The sequence below is a fragment of the Taudactylus pleione genome, unplaced genomic scaffold (genome assembly GCF_031769625.1).
Source record: "Taudactylus pleione unplaced genomic scaffold, aTauple2 ptg000019l, whole genome shotgun sequence".
Lineage (NCBI taxonomy): Eukaryota > Metazoa > Chordata > Amphibia > Anura > Myobatrachidae > Taudactylus > Taudactylus pleione.
This window is the reverse complement of record NW_028284421.1, coordinates 31,142,525-31,159,165: the sequence shown is the minus strand read 5'-3', so window position 1 is coordinate 31,159,165 and position 16,641 is coordinate 31,142,525. Positions and strand designations below refer to the sequence as shown.

General features: G+C 52.1%; 1 protein-coding gene across 2 annotated transcripts in view; it reads right to left on the bottom strand.

The window, feature by feature from the left end:
- TLN2 (talin 2) overlaps positions 1–16,641 on the bottom strand; it is a 320,515-nt gene that overhangs the window by 59,105 nt on the left and 244,769 nt on the right. For both annotated transcript variants that reach the window (XM_088446408.1, XM_088446417.1), the window contains exon 40: positions 12,625–12,726. In XM_088446408.1, the coding sequence (XP_088302534.1) occupies positions 12,625–12,726 (102 nt within the window). The remainder of the gene's footprint in view (positions 1–12,624; positions 12,727–16,641) is intronic.

Sequence of the window (16,641 nt, the reverse complement as noted above, 5' to 3'; positions counted from 1 at the left end):
TGAAACTTGACTGACAGTGCAGAAACCTTAAAGTAGCCAGGCGGACCCCATGTCTAATCCTGCCTGCAAAAAAGCCAGAATCCTGGAAATTCTGAATACCTTAGGATCATATTTCTTATGGGAACACCATTGACAAAAGTAATACCAAACTCTGATAGATGCGGGCAGAAGCAGGCTTCCTTGCCCTAAGCATCGTCTGAATAACCGAACTGGAAAAGCCCTTTGTTTTTAGGATGGAAATCTCAAGAGCCACTAGACAAATCCAGATGCCGGCAGGGGCCCTGCGTTAGCAGATCCTGCCACAGAGGAAGAGGATACGGACTGTCTGACATATTCTGTATGTCGGTGAAGCAATGACGCCTGGGCCAAGCTCGAGTCACCAGTATTACCGATTCGTTTTCCTGCTTGATTTTCCTAAGAATTCTTTGAAGCAGGGAAACTGGAGTAAAGAGATACGCCAACCTGAAGTTCCACCTTACTGCCAGTGCGTCCACAAAGGCTACTGATGGGTCTCTGAACCCATACCTGGAGACCTTGTGGTTCTGGCGTGACGCCAGGAGATCTATCTCTGGTAGACCCCATTTGTTTACCAGGAGCTGAAATACCCCCGGATGGAGAGACCACTCTCCGGCGTGTATGTCCTGGCGACTTAGGAAGTCTGCTTTCCAATTGAGTATTCCTGGAATGAATACTGCCGAGATGGTGTGAGATGACGTTCTGCCCAAATGAGAACTCTTGTCACTTCTGTCACGGCCGCATGACTTCTTGTGCCTCCCTGATGATTGAAGTAGGCTACTGTTGTCAGACTGGATATGGACAGGCCTGGCTTGAAGCTAGTCCTGTGACCTGACTAGTGCTTTGTATACTGCTCGCAGTTCCAGAATGTTTATTGGTAGATTAATTTCTTGATCTGTCCATCTCCCTTGAAAGGTGTGATGACCTGTCACTGCCCTCCATCCGTGAAGACTGGCATTTGTGGTGAGGAGCACCCAATTTGGAATCCAGAACGGCTATTCATTTAGATGCTCCATTATTAGCCACCACAAGAGGGAGTGACGAACCTTTGAGGTGAGAAAGATCATCTGGGACCATATTGAATATTACCGTCCGTTCCACTTGGAGAGAAACAGCCTTTGCAGAAGCCTGAAATGGAACTGAGCATAGCCCACCCATGTCGAAGGTTGATACCGTTGATCCAGTATCTGCATTGCTGATAGAAGGGATACTCTTTTCCTGCGTATCAGCTTGTGTATCCATATTGATAATGCCACCATCTTGTACTCTGGCAGAAACACCCTTTGTGCCAGAATCTAGCAATGCTCCCAGATGAATCATCTGCTGTGTTGGAGAAAGTGATGATTTCTTCCAATTGATGATCCAGCCATGCCATTGTAGGCAGACTATGGTCAGCTGAAGATGGTGTTGCAACACCCCCACAGTCTGTGCCAATATCAGGTGGTGGTCCAGATATGGCAGTATTCGGACTCCCTGATGCCTGAGGTAGGCAGTCATGACTGCCATATTTTTGGTAAATACCCGAGGAGCCGTAGAAAGGGTAGAGCCTGAAATTGGTAATGTTGCTGGATGACAGCAAACCTTAAAAATTGCTGGTGGGATGGGATAATTGGAATATCCAGATATGCATCCTGAATATCCAGGGAAACCATGTAATCTCCTGGCTCCGTAGCCAAATAATTGACTGGAGAGTTTCCATGCGGAATTTGGGAACATGGATAAACTCATTTGGCTTCTGGACCAGAAGCAGATAACTCCTTCCCTGTTGAGAAATAGGGACTGGAGTTATCACCCTTGCCTGCAACAAGGAGTGAATTGTTTCCTGAAAAGCCATGGCCCTGACCACATCCGATGGAGGCTTTGTGGCAAAGACTGTGGTTTAGGCCTGCCCTGGGCCCTATAAGACCGAAAGGACGATGGTCCAGAACCAGAAGGAGTAGCGGCCGACGGGAGACAAGCCGATTTGGCTGCCGCCAGCGTGGCCACAATCTTGTCCAGATCCGGACCGAAGAGAACTTCTCCGGTAAATGGCAACGCCTCCAAACCCTTTATGGAATCTGCGTCCGCCTTCCAGGATCGCAGCCACAAGGTGCGACGAGCAGCCACCGTTGCTGAAGAAATTCTAGACACCAGAGTACTAATGTCTAAGGCCGCCTCGTTGATATAAGTGGCCGAATCACGGAGATTACCAATCAACTCCGCCTGTTCGGCCGGACAGTCGGAATCAAAAGACGCCTCTAATGAATCCGCCCAGCGCTCCATCGCTCTGGCAACCCAGCAAATGGCCATAGCCGGCCGTGCTGCCCCCCCCGCAAGGGAATAAGCGGACTTCAGGCAGATCTCCACCTTGCGGTCCGTAGCATCCTTAAGGGAGGACATGGATGGCATCGGCAATGTGGCACTACGGACAAGACGGGTCACGTGAGAATCCACCTGTGGAGGGGATTCCCACTTTGCAAAATAATTATCCGCGAACGGATAAGCCACTGCCAGGCGCCTCTGCGGCTGGTATCTTTTGCCAGGCTGTTTCCACGCCTCCTCTAAATGGTCCACCAACTGACCCGAAAGAGGAAAGACTGTGGCATCGCCCTTCACATCTTTGAAAAAGGCATACTTGGATGTAGCCGCTGGGGGAACTTCGTCCTCAATCACCAAGGCTGTGCGGACTGCCCGAATAAGTCCAGGAATATATACCTTGGACTTAGCGTCAGCGTCCTTAGTATGGAGAGGTTCCTGATCGTAAGGATCCAGAATCTCCCCATTATCAGACGTCCCCTCGTCATCCTCATAAGGAGCCGACAGAGACGCCACCGGCCGTTTATGTGGCCGCATCACAGACTCCCCTTGCAACACATCCGACAAGTCCTGTACAGAACTCGTCAGGGAGTTAACCCACGCCGGCTCCTGAGAAACCGGGAGCGGGGAAATAGGGAGACTGTGGGGTACCACCAATTGTCGTGGGAAACCCTGCATGGGTGACGACACCACTGACTGCTGGGACAAACCCATCGGCGGAAACGCGGGCTGCGGAGCTAACTGACCCACTAAGGTTGTAAGCGCCTGAGCGAAACAAGCCCAGGGCTGCTCCTGTACCGGTGCTGTAACCGTAATAGGCCGCGCCATAGACAAACACTGCCGGCAGAGGCCCTCCGCGCTACCCTCCCCCTCCGCTAACGGTACTTTACACGTAGCACACTGTAGTCGGAGAGGAAAATCACTTTCAGACATGATGGCACCAAGTATGTGACCCCTCTCACCAATTATATATTAAATAGGCGAGAGACCACCCTGCAGCACCGCACCGCAAGGGCTTAGCAGAAAGGACAGGGAGAGTAATAAAGCTGACAGTTAGAAGAAAAGTTACAGGCAGCAGCGCTAGCACAGTCACATACAATGCAAAGAAAAATCAATTCCTGCACTAACAGCGCTGATCACTCAACTACGCAGACACAGGGCCTGGTAGGACACAGCGCAGCATACACAGACCTGACCCAAATCGGAGGAGAGGTATGTGGGGGGACCCAGACCACGATGCTTCCGTCCAGCGCTTCCAGCAGCATTCACCATGCGTTGGAAAAATGGCCGCCGAGGAGCAGAGAGGAGGCTGGCCTGGGGGAGGAGCGCTGTTACAGGACCAGTCGGCAGTGTGCAGAGAGTGCTGTGTGCTGCGGGGGAGGCGCCGGCTGTGAGACAGGGAAGGCGCGCGCCCCTGGCATGCATTTAACCCCCAGGACGCCGCAGCGCTACCGCTCTGCTGCGGTCCGCTGTCCCAGGGGGTAGTGGAAGCGCAAGTTCAATACCTGGCTCCACGCTGCAGCCAGTCCCCAGGGAGCCCCCTGCCTGGGGACTCCGGACCATGTGACAGCGGGGACCCACCACGGGACCCCGCTGCTTACCTGCTGTCCCCCTTGAATCCGGTCATGGTCCGGAACATCTGGAGTCACCGCTAGCTGTGACCCCAGATGCTCACCAGCATCCCCGGATCGGTACCGGCGTTCTGGTACCGGCGGGGGTGTAGGGAAGACAGCATGGACGTCAGAACTGACTGTCCATGCTGTTCATCCAGATGTGCAGCCACAGCTGCATGAAGAAAAAGCTTCAGGGACTCTTCTAGCCCCCACTCCAACAGGTGCACCCGACTCCGGCCGGGCACCAAACTAAACTGAGGTGCCTTGGCTCGGGGGCGGGGTATAGGAGGGGGACCCTAGTGCATCCTGGGAGGCTGAAAGCTTAACTCTATGGTGCCCGATGACTGACGTCACACCTATACCCCAAGGTATCCTGTGGATACCCTATGGACCCTGAAGTAGAAATACTGTTTGACATCTTTCGATGATTATTAAACATAAAAGGCTTCTCACTATGAGTGGGTTCGTCATCCTGAATATATAATATGAGATATGGTAAGAACTTACCCTTGTTATCTCTATTTCTACGAAGTCCATAGGGTTCCACAGGATACCTTGGGGTATAGGTGTGACGTCAGTCGCAGGGCACCAAAGAGTTAAGCTTTCAGCCTCCCAGGATGCACTAGGTCCCCCTCCTATACCCCGCCCCCGGGCCAAGGCACCTCAGTTAGTTACCAAGCCATAGGCCGGAGGAGGAGAAGGAAGAGAGAGAACAAAGATCTGGACACATACAAGAATCACATTCTCACCAGAGGGAGACGGAAAACCGGTGACCAGAGCAAAGCCCATCTGCAGCACAGGTGCGACAGGGCGGGAGTCCTGTGGAACCCTATGGACTTCGTAGAAATAGAGATAACAAGGGTAAGTTCTTACCATATCTCATATTTTCTACTTCAGGGTCCATAGGGTATCCACAGGATACCTTGGGGATGTCCCAAAGCAGTATCCTTTAAGGGTGGGGACGCTCCTGTGCAGAAAGGAGAATCCGCCGCCCGAAGGAAGCATCCTGAGAGGCGAAGGTGTCAAACCTGTAATACCTCACGAAGGTATGGACCGAAGACCACGTAGCAGCCTTGCAGATCTGAACTGCCGAGGCACCACGTCGAGCTGCCCACGAAGGACCCACAGACCTAGTGGAATGAGCCTTCAGAGAAGGAGGGACCGGTAGGCCTTCATGAAGATAAGCTTCAGAAATAGCCATACGGATCCAGGCTGCCAAAGTTTGCTTTGAAGCAGGCCAACCCTTTTTACAGAAGCCATAGAGGACAACAAAGCGTCCGACTTCCTAAACAAAGAAGTGCGGTCAACATAAGTCCTTAAGGCCCTCACAACATCCAAAGAGGCCTCACCCACGGAAAGACCCGATGAGTTAAAGGCCGGAACAACTATTTCCTCGTTAACATGAAACTGGGAAACAACTTTGGGAAGAAACTCGGGCCGAGTGCGGAGCACTGCCCTGTTCCCATGAAAAACCAAGAAAGGGGGTCTACAAGAAAGAGCCCCTAACTCAGAAACACGTCTGGCTGAAGCAACGGCCAGAAGGAAAACAGTCTTAGCTGTTAGCCATTTAATATCCACTGAGCCCAGTGGTTCAAACGGCGGTCCTTGGAGAGCCCTCAGGACCACAGCCAAATCCCAAGGCGCCACAGGTGGAACAAAGGGCGGCTGAATACGGAGAACACCTTGCATAAAGGTGCGCACATCCGGGATTGTAGCAATCCTACGGTGAAACCAGACAGATAGGGCCGAAACTTGTACCTTCAAAGAAGCAAGGCGAAGCCCATGATCTAGTCCCGCTTGTAGGAAGGCGAGAATCCGAGACAGACGAAACTCCCGCGGTGCATAACCTCTCGGTCGACACCACTGGAAGAACGTATGCCACACGCGATGGTATATCCTCGCGGAAGACGGTTTCCGAGCTCGTAACATGGTACGCACCACAGAGCTGGAAAACCCCCAGGACCTCAGCATGGCCGTCTCAACAGCCACGCCGCCAAAGACAGCCGAGTCAGGTCCGGGTGAAGACAAGGACCCTGAGACAGAAGGTCCAGTCGTAGCGGCAACCGCAGAGGACTGTCCACGGACAGACCCTGAAGGTCTGAGAACCAGTGCCGTCTGGGCCACGCGGGAGCTATCAACAGGAGCGTCCCTCCTTCCTGTTTGAATTTCCGGATTACCCGTGGAAGAAGGGAGACCGGAGGGAACAGGTATGCGAACCTGAACGTCCACCGGACGGACAGAGCATCCACCAGAGACGCCCCTTCGTCTCTTGTGCGAGACCCGTACACCGGCAACTTGTTGTTGTGCCGGGACGCCATGAGGTCGATTTCTGGAAGACCCCACCTGTCCACCAGTAGTTGAAAAACGTCCGGGTGCAGGGACCATTCCCCTGGATGAACGTCCTGGCGACTTAGAAAGTCCGCCTCCCAATTTAGCACTCCCGGGATGAAGACCGCTGATATGGCCGGAAGATTGCGCTCCGCCCAAACCAGGATCCGAGAGACCTCTACGAGAGCCGCCCGACTGCGAGTTCCTCCTTGCCTGTTTATGTAGGCCACGGTGGTAGCATTGTCCGACTGGACCTGCACCGGGTGACCCTGGAGAAACCGCTGTGCCTGCAGGAGAGCATTGAAGACCGCACGGAGTTCCAAGATATTTATTGGAAGCTCCGCTTCTGTCGGCGTCCACCTGCCCTGGAACAAGTGTGGACCCGAAACTGCTCCCCAGCCCCGAAGACTGGCGTCCATTGTCAACAGGACCCAATTTGGAACCCAGAACGGACGTCCCTTGTTGAGGTGGGTCGTCTTTAACCACCACGCAAGGGACAGGCGAACCTCCGGGGTGAGCACAATCGTCTGGAACTTCAGAGACTGAGGCAGCCCGTTCCACTTGGACAGGATCAGGTGCTGCAGAGGTCTGGAGTGAAACTGGGCGTATTCCACCATGTCGAACACCGACACCATGGAGCCCAGTAACCTCATCGCCGAGTGTAAGGACACCCGGCGGCTGTGCAGACAACTGCGCACCCTTGACTGTAAAGCAGAGATCTTGTCCTCCGTCACGAAGATCCTTTGCTGTCCCGAGTCCAATAAGGCTCCAAGATGCAGAATCCTCCGAGACGGGATTAGAGTGGACTTCTGCCAGTTGATTAGCCAGCCGTGCCGTTGCAGCAGTGCAATGGTCAGGTCCAAGTGGTGTAACAGGAGCTCTGGAGAGCCTGCCACCAATAACAGGTCGTCCAAGTACGGCAACATGCGGACTCCTTGCAGCCGCAGAGAAGCCGCCATGACCGCCATAGCGTCCTGTATGTCCAATGACACCATGTAGTCCCCAGGTTCCAGCGCCAGAATGATGGACCGTAGGGTCTCCATCCGAAACTTCGGGACCCGCAAAGACTTGTTGAGTGCTTTGAGGTTGAGAATCGGACGATATGACCCATTGGGTTTCTGTACCAAAAATAGATTTGAATAGAAACCCTGGCCCCTCTGGGAGAATGGAACAGGCACTATAACTCCAGCCTGGAGCATAGTGTGCAATACCTTCCGCAGCTCCGTAGCCTTGTTCCGGTCTGATGGTAGACCCGTGGTGGAGAATCGAGCCGGGGGTCTGTGCCGGAAGGAGAGGGCGTACCCGTGAGAGACCACCTCCAGAACCCAAGTGTCTGTCGTAGTGAACGACCAACACCGGGAGAACTGCAACAGGCGGCCTCCCACCCTGGGATCCCCCAAGGGGAGACCCGGACCGTCAGGCCGCAGGCTTGTCATCTGGCTTGGGGGCCGGACGTCTGGTACTCCATGCCTGTTTCCGGGGCTTGACCGATTTCTTAGGGCCAGCCTGTCGAGGAAACGACTGTGGTTTGGGCCTGCCCTGGGCCCTAGATGACCGAAAGGACGATGGTCCAGAACCAGAAGGAGCAGCGGCCGACGGGAGACAAGCAGATTTGGCTGCCGCCAGCGTGGCCACAATCTTATCCAGATCCGGACCGAAGAGAACTTCTCCGGTAAACGGCAACGCTTCCAGACCTTTCTTGGATCTGCGTCCGCCTTCCAGGATCGCAGCCACAAGGTGCGACGAGCAGCTACCGCTGCTGAAGAAATTCTAGACACCAGAGTACTAATGTCTAGAGCCGCCTCGTTGATGTAGGTGGCCGAATCACGGAGATTGCCAATCAACTCCGCCTGTTCGGCCGGACAGTCGGATTCAAAAGAAGCCTCTAATGAATCCGCCCAGCGCTCCATCGCTCTGGCAACCCAGCAAATGGCCATAGCCGGCCGTGCTGCCCCCCCTGCAAGGGAATAAGCGGACTTCAGGCAGATTTCTACCTTGCGGTCCGTAGCATCCTTAAGGGAGGACATGGATGGCATCGGCAATGTGGCACTACGGACAAGACGGGTCACGTGAGAATCCACCTGTGGAGGGGATTCCCACTTAGCAAAATAATTATCCGCGAACGGATAAGCCACCGCCAGGCGTCTCTGCGGCTGGTATCTTTTGCCAGGTTGTTTCCACGCCTCCTCTAAATGGTCCACCAACTGACCCGAAAGAGGAAAGACTGTGGCATCGCCCTTCACATCTTTGAAAAAGGCATACTTAGATTTAGCCGCTGGGGGAACTTCGTCCTCAATCACCAAGGCTGTGCGGACCGCCCGAATAAGTCCAGGAATATATACTTTGGACTTAGCATCAGCGTCCTTAGTATGGAGAGGTTCCTGATCGTAAGGATCCAGAATCTCCCCATCATCAGACGTCCCTTCGTCATCCTCATAAGGAGCGGACAGAGACGCCACCGGCCTTTTATGAGGCCGCATCACAGACTCCCCTTGCAACACATCCGACAAGTGCTGTACAGAACTCGTCAGGGAGTTAACCCACGCTGGCTCCTGAGAACCCGGGAGCGGGGAAATAGGGAGACTGTGGGGTACCACCAATTGTCGTGGGAACCCCTGCATGGGTGACGACACCACAGACTGCTGGGACAAACCCATCGGAGTAAACGCGGGCTGCGGAGCTAACTGGCCCACTAAAGCTGTTAACGCCTGAGCGAAACAAGCCCAGGGCGGCTCCTGTACCGGTGCTGTAACCGTAATAGGCCGCGCCATGGACAAACACTGCCGGCAAAGGCCCTCCGCGCTACCCTCCCCCTCCGCTAACGGTACTTTGCACGTGGTACACTGTAGCCGGAGGGGAAAATCACTTTCAGACATGATGGCACCATGTATGTGACCTCTCTCACCAATTAAGTATTAAATAGGCGAGAGACCACCCTGCAGCACCGCACCGCAAGGGCTTTAGCAGAAAGAACAGGGACAGTAATAAAGCTGACAGTTTAGAGAAGAAAAGTTACAGGCAGCGCTAGCACAGTCACATACAATGCAGAGAAATAACAATTCCTGCACTAACAGCGCTGATCACTCAACTACACAGACACAGGGCCTGGTAGGACACAGCGCTGCATACACAGACCTGAGCCACAGCGGAGGAGAGGTATGCGGGGGGACCCAGACCACGATGCTTCCTTCCAGACTTCCAGCAGCGTTCACCATGCGTTGCAGAGAAGATGGCCGCCGAGGAGCAGAGAGAAGCTGGCCTGGGGGAGGAGCGCTGACACAGGACCAGTCAGCACAGTGCAGAGAGGGCTGTGTGCAGCGGGGGAGGCGCCGGCTGTGAGACAGGGAAGGCGCGCTCCCCTGGCATGCATTTAACCCCTGGGACGCCGCAGCGCTACCGCTCTGCTACGGTCCGCTGTCCCAGGGGGTAGTGGAAGCGCAGGTTGGTCGCCTGGCTCCACGCTGCAGCCAGTCCCCAGGGAGCCCCCTGCCTGGGGACTTAGGACCATGTGATCAGCGGGGACCCACCGCGGGACCCCGCTGCTTACCTCTGTCCCCCTTGAATCCGGCCATGGTCCGGAGCATCTGGGGTCACCGCTAGCTGTGACCCCAGACGCCCACCAGCATCCCCGGATCAGTACCGGCGTTCTGGTACCGGCGGGGTGTAGGGAAGACAGCATGGACGTCAGGACTGACTGTCCATGCTGTTCATCCAGATGTGCAGCCACCGCTGCATGAAGAAAAAGCTTCAGGGGCTCTTCTAGCCCCCACTCCAACAGGTGCACCCGACTCCGGCCGGGCACCAAACTAAACTGAGGTGCCTTGGCCCGGGGGCGGGGTATAGGAGGGGGACCTAGTGCATCCTGGGAGGCTGAAAGCTTAACTCTTTGGTGCCCTGCGACTGACGTCACACCTATACCCCAAGGTATCCTGTGGATACCCTATGGACCCTGAAGTAGAAAGGACGGATTTAAACCACCCTCACCAAATAAGTAACATCCACAGTAGATGGATGATCCTCCTCTCCAGAAGTAGACCCTGGAGAAGAATCCTGTGCATCATCAGACTCCTCTGATAATGCGTCTGAATCCATATGTTGAACAGACTGAGATAAAGACAACTTACGTTTAGGTGCTTTAGTTACTACTGGTCTGTTATCAACATAAGCTGGCGTCATACTCTGACTAGAATGGCTATCCACATCCTTAATAGAAGAATGCCCATGAGGTGAAAACATATATGTACACCCCATCCAAGAAGGCATCGTTGGAGTAGCCAAACGATCCATCACCTGCATCATAACCTGGGAAAAAGAAGCAACCCAAGACGGCTCTTGTCCTACAGGTAAACTCAGACTGGTGAGGTGGCTCTTTAAAACAGACAGCACACAAACCCTCCTTTACGTCCTGTGAGGACACATATGTCGCACATGTTTTACATGAAACTAACACAGGTGTTTCCCTATATCTTTAGACATGTTTAAAGTAAAGGCAACAATCGCAAAGTAATGTGACCACCTTCTGAATGAATGTAAAGCACTCAAAGAAAAAACAGCGACAGTAGACAGAAAATCAGTCAGCAGCTTGCAAACCATCACACATAATGCATATGTAACATAATTATAATTGGCTCAAAAATCAATTACAGCAACGCAAAGTATTAATAGGATATAGAGCACCGTATACCTTAACGAAGGGAGAGGTATACAAGGAGACTGACCCAGACTCTCCTGAGACCAACAACTACCAGGTGCACATTGTGGACCGTGAGCATCTTTATACACGTGGAGGGTAGGCGGAGCAACTCAGACACGCGAAACCTACGGTATGTATCAGGATTGCATCTGGGTCAGGGGAGGAGCTGCAGGGGAAAGACCACCTCCCCTAAGCTGCATTAACCAATCGGGGACACTGGCGTCGTGGCAGCAAACAGTCAAATACAATGCATACTATAATGAGCTCAAAATCAACCACAACAACACAAAGTATTAGTAGGATCTAACAGCACTGTATACCTTAACCAAAGGAGAGGTATACAGGGAGACAGCCAGACCCTCCTGAGACTACAACTACCAGGTGCACTGAGCGTGCACCGTAAGCATCTCTACCCATGGAGAGTAAGAGGAACAACCCAGACTGCGAAACCTATTTATCAGGACTGCGCTTGGATCTGGGGAGGAGCTGCCAGGGGAACGCCTACCTCTCCTTACACTGCATTAACCAACCAGGTACGCTGGCCTCGTGGCAGCAGATATGCGTCTGCTGCCGATCCTGGGCGTCAGACGATAAGGCCCCGGCTGGTGTAGTAAGGACGCGGACAATCCTTGGTACTTACAGCAGCGGCTTCTGGTGAGTCTCTACGCCAGAAGCAAGGAATCGCCTTACCAACATCTCCGAGCACCCGATGCAGTCCAGGTCGTAGCATTGCTGCTAGCTAAGCTCAGTCATGACCCACCAAAATCACCAGCACAATTACTGATGTTGCGGCCCGGCTGAGGTAGATGGAGTCGCAGTCCGTGCGTCTTAATACAGACGCTTAGTAGTGCCAACTCAAGAAAACAAAGAAAAATAAATCATAAAATTAAAACTTAGGACTGCCTAAGCAGTCCCTTGTACAAAAGGTGCGTCTGATCCTGCCACACCAAACGAACAAACTGAAGTCTTATGGCTAGGGGCGGGGTATATATGGAGGACCACCAGGGGTATTCTGGGAGCCAAAGTTTTTAACTGTTTGGTGCCTGGTCTTACAACCATAATATCCCCATACTATCCCTGTGGATCCCTATGGACCCTGAAGAAGAAGATACTTGAAAATTAAGCTTATAGGAAGCGTGAAGCACAGGACCTGGCACGACAATAAGGGATGTTTGGAGTGACTGAGGCAATAGTGTAAGAGCACACATCTCTATGTTCCTGTGAGGCGCCTATAGCTGCTCTGTTCCTGTGACCTACATAAAACTTTACGCACTTATCCATTTCCTGGCTATCCTGAATATCAGCATGGCAATTTACACAGAAGTCCTCATTAAAAATAAGTGGTCCGGAGTACTCCACTAAAGTAGCCAGCAAAGAGGGGCTGAAGCAATTACCAACACAAACCACAGCCATAAAGCATTTCCAAAGCTAGTGATATCCTACTGCAACTGATGGCACCAAGGCAGTATGCAGCTGCCAACCAGGACATTAGGAGTAGTCAGAGATGGTGTATGAAACCTCAAACTAATAACCACCCAGAGTTATCACATCTAGTCATAAAAGCTATGGAGTAAAGTAGATTTTTGTAATACAGTATACTATTAAGATATAGTGAATGGTTATTAGCTACTAAGTGCCTACAATACAGCAAAAGAAAAAAAAAAAGTCATCAATATTTACCTTGTGACCAAGCTGAGCAGCTTCGCCTCGTGCTGCTGTGGTAATGGGATCAATGAGGTGACCAATCTCTTGTACCACAGATGACAGTTGTTCCTGAAGCGCCTAGAACATGGAAGACAAAAGGACAGGATGTTTTGTGCAGGAAGAGAAAAATGAGGAGGAGGGGGGGAAAAGTGTCAAACTGCAATGTTCATTACAGAAAACCGCATACGTTAAATCCAAATTGTACATATATAGCTGTAATACCTGCAATAAAAGCACAGGACATAAGTCATGATAAAATCCTGTCTATTTCTAAGTGCGCCTGCCCTTGTGAATTATAGTAAACACCATCTTGATTAAATTCATGTCTGCTTCTCACACATTTGCATCTTTACTATATATGACATCTATTGCTTAAGGGGCATCTTTACCTGGGAAAATAAACAATCATATTACAGATATATATTGATAAATCAGGTTCCATGCCTGGGCTAAGCCACTGTTGCCGGCGCACCTTATTTTAGTGGTGGCACACAGAATATATGCTACACAGTATTTAAGTGCACTGTATGAAAACCTCTCATTATAACAGATGTCAACTCCTGCTAGCTGTTATTCATTTACCATAACACACTACTACAGGCAAAAGCTGCAGAGGGCACAATCCTTAGTGCTGCAGGAGATCATTCAAGACCACATTCCTTGCATGTCACTAGAAAAAGATCATTGCTGTCCGTTTGGTCATGTCTGGCAAACTGATCAGGCTTCACATAATTTGAAAAAGCAAAAAAAGAACAAAAACATGTTTTTTTGTTCTTTTTTTTTTGCTTTCTTTTGCAAAATATGTGATGTGTACCACAAAAAGTATTTTTGGGAGCACCACCAACTTGGTATCATCTAAGATAAACATGATAATATGAGATATGGTAAGAACTTACCTTTGTTATCTCTATTTCTACGAAGTCCATAGGTTTCCACAGGATACCTTGGGGTATAGGTGGTGACATCAGGCATCGGGCACCATAGAGTTAAGTTTTCAGCTTCCCAGGATGCACTAGAGTCCCCCTCCTATACCCCGCACCCGAGCCAAGGCATCTCTGTTACGTACATAGGCCGGAGGAGGAGAAGGAAGAGAGAGAAAAAAAGATCTGGATACACACAAGAATCACATTCTCACCAGAGGGAGACGGAAAAACCGGTGACCAGAACAAAGCCCATCTGCAGCACAGGTGCGACAGGGCGGGAGTCCTGTGGAACCCTATGGACTTCGTAGAAATAGCGATAACAAAGGTAAGTGTTCTTACCATATCTCATATTTTCTACTTCAGGGTCAACAGGGTATCCACAGGATACCTTGGGGATGTCCCAAAGCAGTATCCTTCAAGGGTGGGGACGCTCCTGTGCTGAAAGGCGAATCCGCTGCCCGAAGGAAGCATCCAAACGTGTAATACCTCACATAGGTGTGGACAGAGGACCACGTAGCAGCCTTGCAGATCTGGACTGCAGAGGCACCACGTCGAGCTGCCCACGAAGGACCCACAGACCTAGTGGAAAGAGCCCTCACAGAGGATGGAACCGGCAGGCCTTCATGAAGATAAGCTTCTGAAATTGCCATACGGATCCAAGCTGCCAAAGTTTGCTTTGAAGCAGGCCAATCCTTTTTACGGAAGCCATAGAGGACAAACAAGGCGTCTGACTTCCTAAACGAAGAAGTGCGGTCAACATAAATCCTTAAGGCCCACACAACGTCCAAAGTGGCCTCACCCACTGACAGGTCAGGTGAGTTAAAAGCCGGCACAACGATTTCCTCGTTGATATGAAAACGGGAAACAACTTTGGGAAGAAAATCAGGACGAGTGCGCAGCACCGCCCTGTTCCCATGAAAAATCAAGAAAGGGGGTCTACAAGAGAGAGCCCCTAAATCAGAAACACGTCTGGCCGAAGCGATGGCCAGAAGGAAAATTGTTTTAGGTGTCAGCTATTTAAGATCCACTGAGCCCAGTGGTTCAAACGGCGGTCCCTGGAGAGCCCTGAGGACCACAGCTAAATCCCAAGGTGCCACCGGAGGAACAAATGGCAGCTGAATTCGAAGAACACCTTGCATAAAGGTGCGCACATCAGGGATTGTAGCAATCCTACGATGGAACCAGACAGACAGGGCAGATACCTGCACCTTCAAAGAAGCAAGGCGAAGCCCATGGTCTAGTCCCGCCTGTAGGAAGGCTAGCACTCTAGACAGACGAAACTCCCGAGGTGCATAACCTCTCGGTCAACACCACTGGAAGAACGTATGCCACACACGATGGTATATTCTTGCAGAAGACGGTTTCCGAGCTCTCAGCATAGTGCGTACTACAGAGCTGGAAAACCCCCTGGACCTTAACATGGCCGTCTCAACAGCTACGCTGTCAAAGACAGCCGAGTCAGGTCCGGGTGAAGACAAGGACCCTGTGACAGTAGGTCCGGTCGTAGCGGCAACCGCAGAGGAATGTCCACGGACAGACCCTGGAGGTCTGAGAACCAGTGCCGTCTGGGCCACGTGGGAGCTATCAACAGGAGCGTCCCTCCTTCCTGTTTGAATTTCCGGATTACCCGTGTAAGAAGGGAAAACGGAGGAAAGAGATAAGCAAACCGGAACGTCCACTGGACAGACAGATCATCCACAAGAGACGCCTTTTCGTCTCTTGTGCGAGACCCGTACACCGGCAACTTGTTGTTGTGCCGTGAAGCCATGAGGTCGATCTCTGGAAGACCCCACCTGTCCACCAGAAGTTGAAAGACGTCCTGGTGCAGAGACCATTCCCCCGGATGAAAGTCCTGGCGACTGAGAAAGTCGGCCTCCCAGTTGAGGACTCCCGGGATGAATACCGCTAATATGGCCGGGAGATTGCGTTCCGCCTAGATTAGGATGCGGGACACCTCTCGAGTGCCGCCCGATTTCGGGTTCCTCCTTGCCGATTTATGTAGGCCACGGTGGTGGCATTGTCCGACTGGACCTGCACGGGATGACCCTGGAGAACCCGATGGGCCTGCTGGAGAGCATTGAAAACGGCGCGGAGTTCCAAGATGTTTATCGGAAGCTCCTTTTCCGCCTGAGTCCATCTGCCCTGGAACAAGTGTGGACCAGAGACAGCTCCCCAGCCCCGAACACTGGCGTCCGTTGTCAATAGGACCCAGTTCGCCACCCAAAACGGACGACCCTTGTTGAGATGGGTCGTCTGCAACCACCAGGCAAGGGACAGGCGAACCTCCGGAGTGAGCACCATCATCTGTGATTTGACCCTGAGGCAGTCCATTCAATTTGGACAGGATCAATTGCTGCAGAGGTCTGGAGTGAAACTGGGCATATTCCACCATGTCGAATACGAACACCAGGGAGCCCAGTAACGTCATTGCCGAGTGAAGAGACACATGGCGACTTTGCAGACAACTGCGCACCCTCAACTGCAAGGCAGAGATCTTTTCCCCCGTCACAAAGATCCTCTGCTGACTGGAGTCCAGCCAGGCTCCGAGGTGCAGAATCCTCTGAGACGGGATCAGGGTGGACTTTTGTCAGTTTATCAACCAGCCGTGCTGTTGCAGTACTGCAATCGTCAGATCCAAATGGTGTAGAAGGAGCTCCGGAGATCCTACTACCAACAGAAGGTCGTCTAGGTACGGCAACATGCGGACTCCCGGAAGCCGCAGGGAAGCCGCCATGACCGCCATAACCTTGGTGAACACACGTGGTGCTGTCGCCAGGCCAAAAGGTAACGCCCGGAACTGGAAGTGATCGTTGCGGATTGCAAACCTGAGGAACTGTTGATGGCGCGAAAGAATAGGGACATGCAGGTAAGCGTCCTGTATGTCCAACGACACCATGTAATCCTCAGGTTCCAGCGCCAGAATGATGGACCGTAGGGTCTCCATCCGAAACCTCGGCACCCGCAAGGACTTGTTGAGTGCTTTGAGGTTGAGGATCGGACGGTACGACCCATTGGGTTTCTGCACCAAAAACAGATTGGAATAGAAACCCAGGCCCCTCTGGGAGAAAGG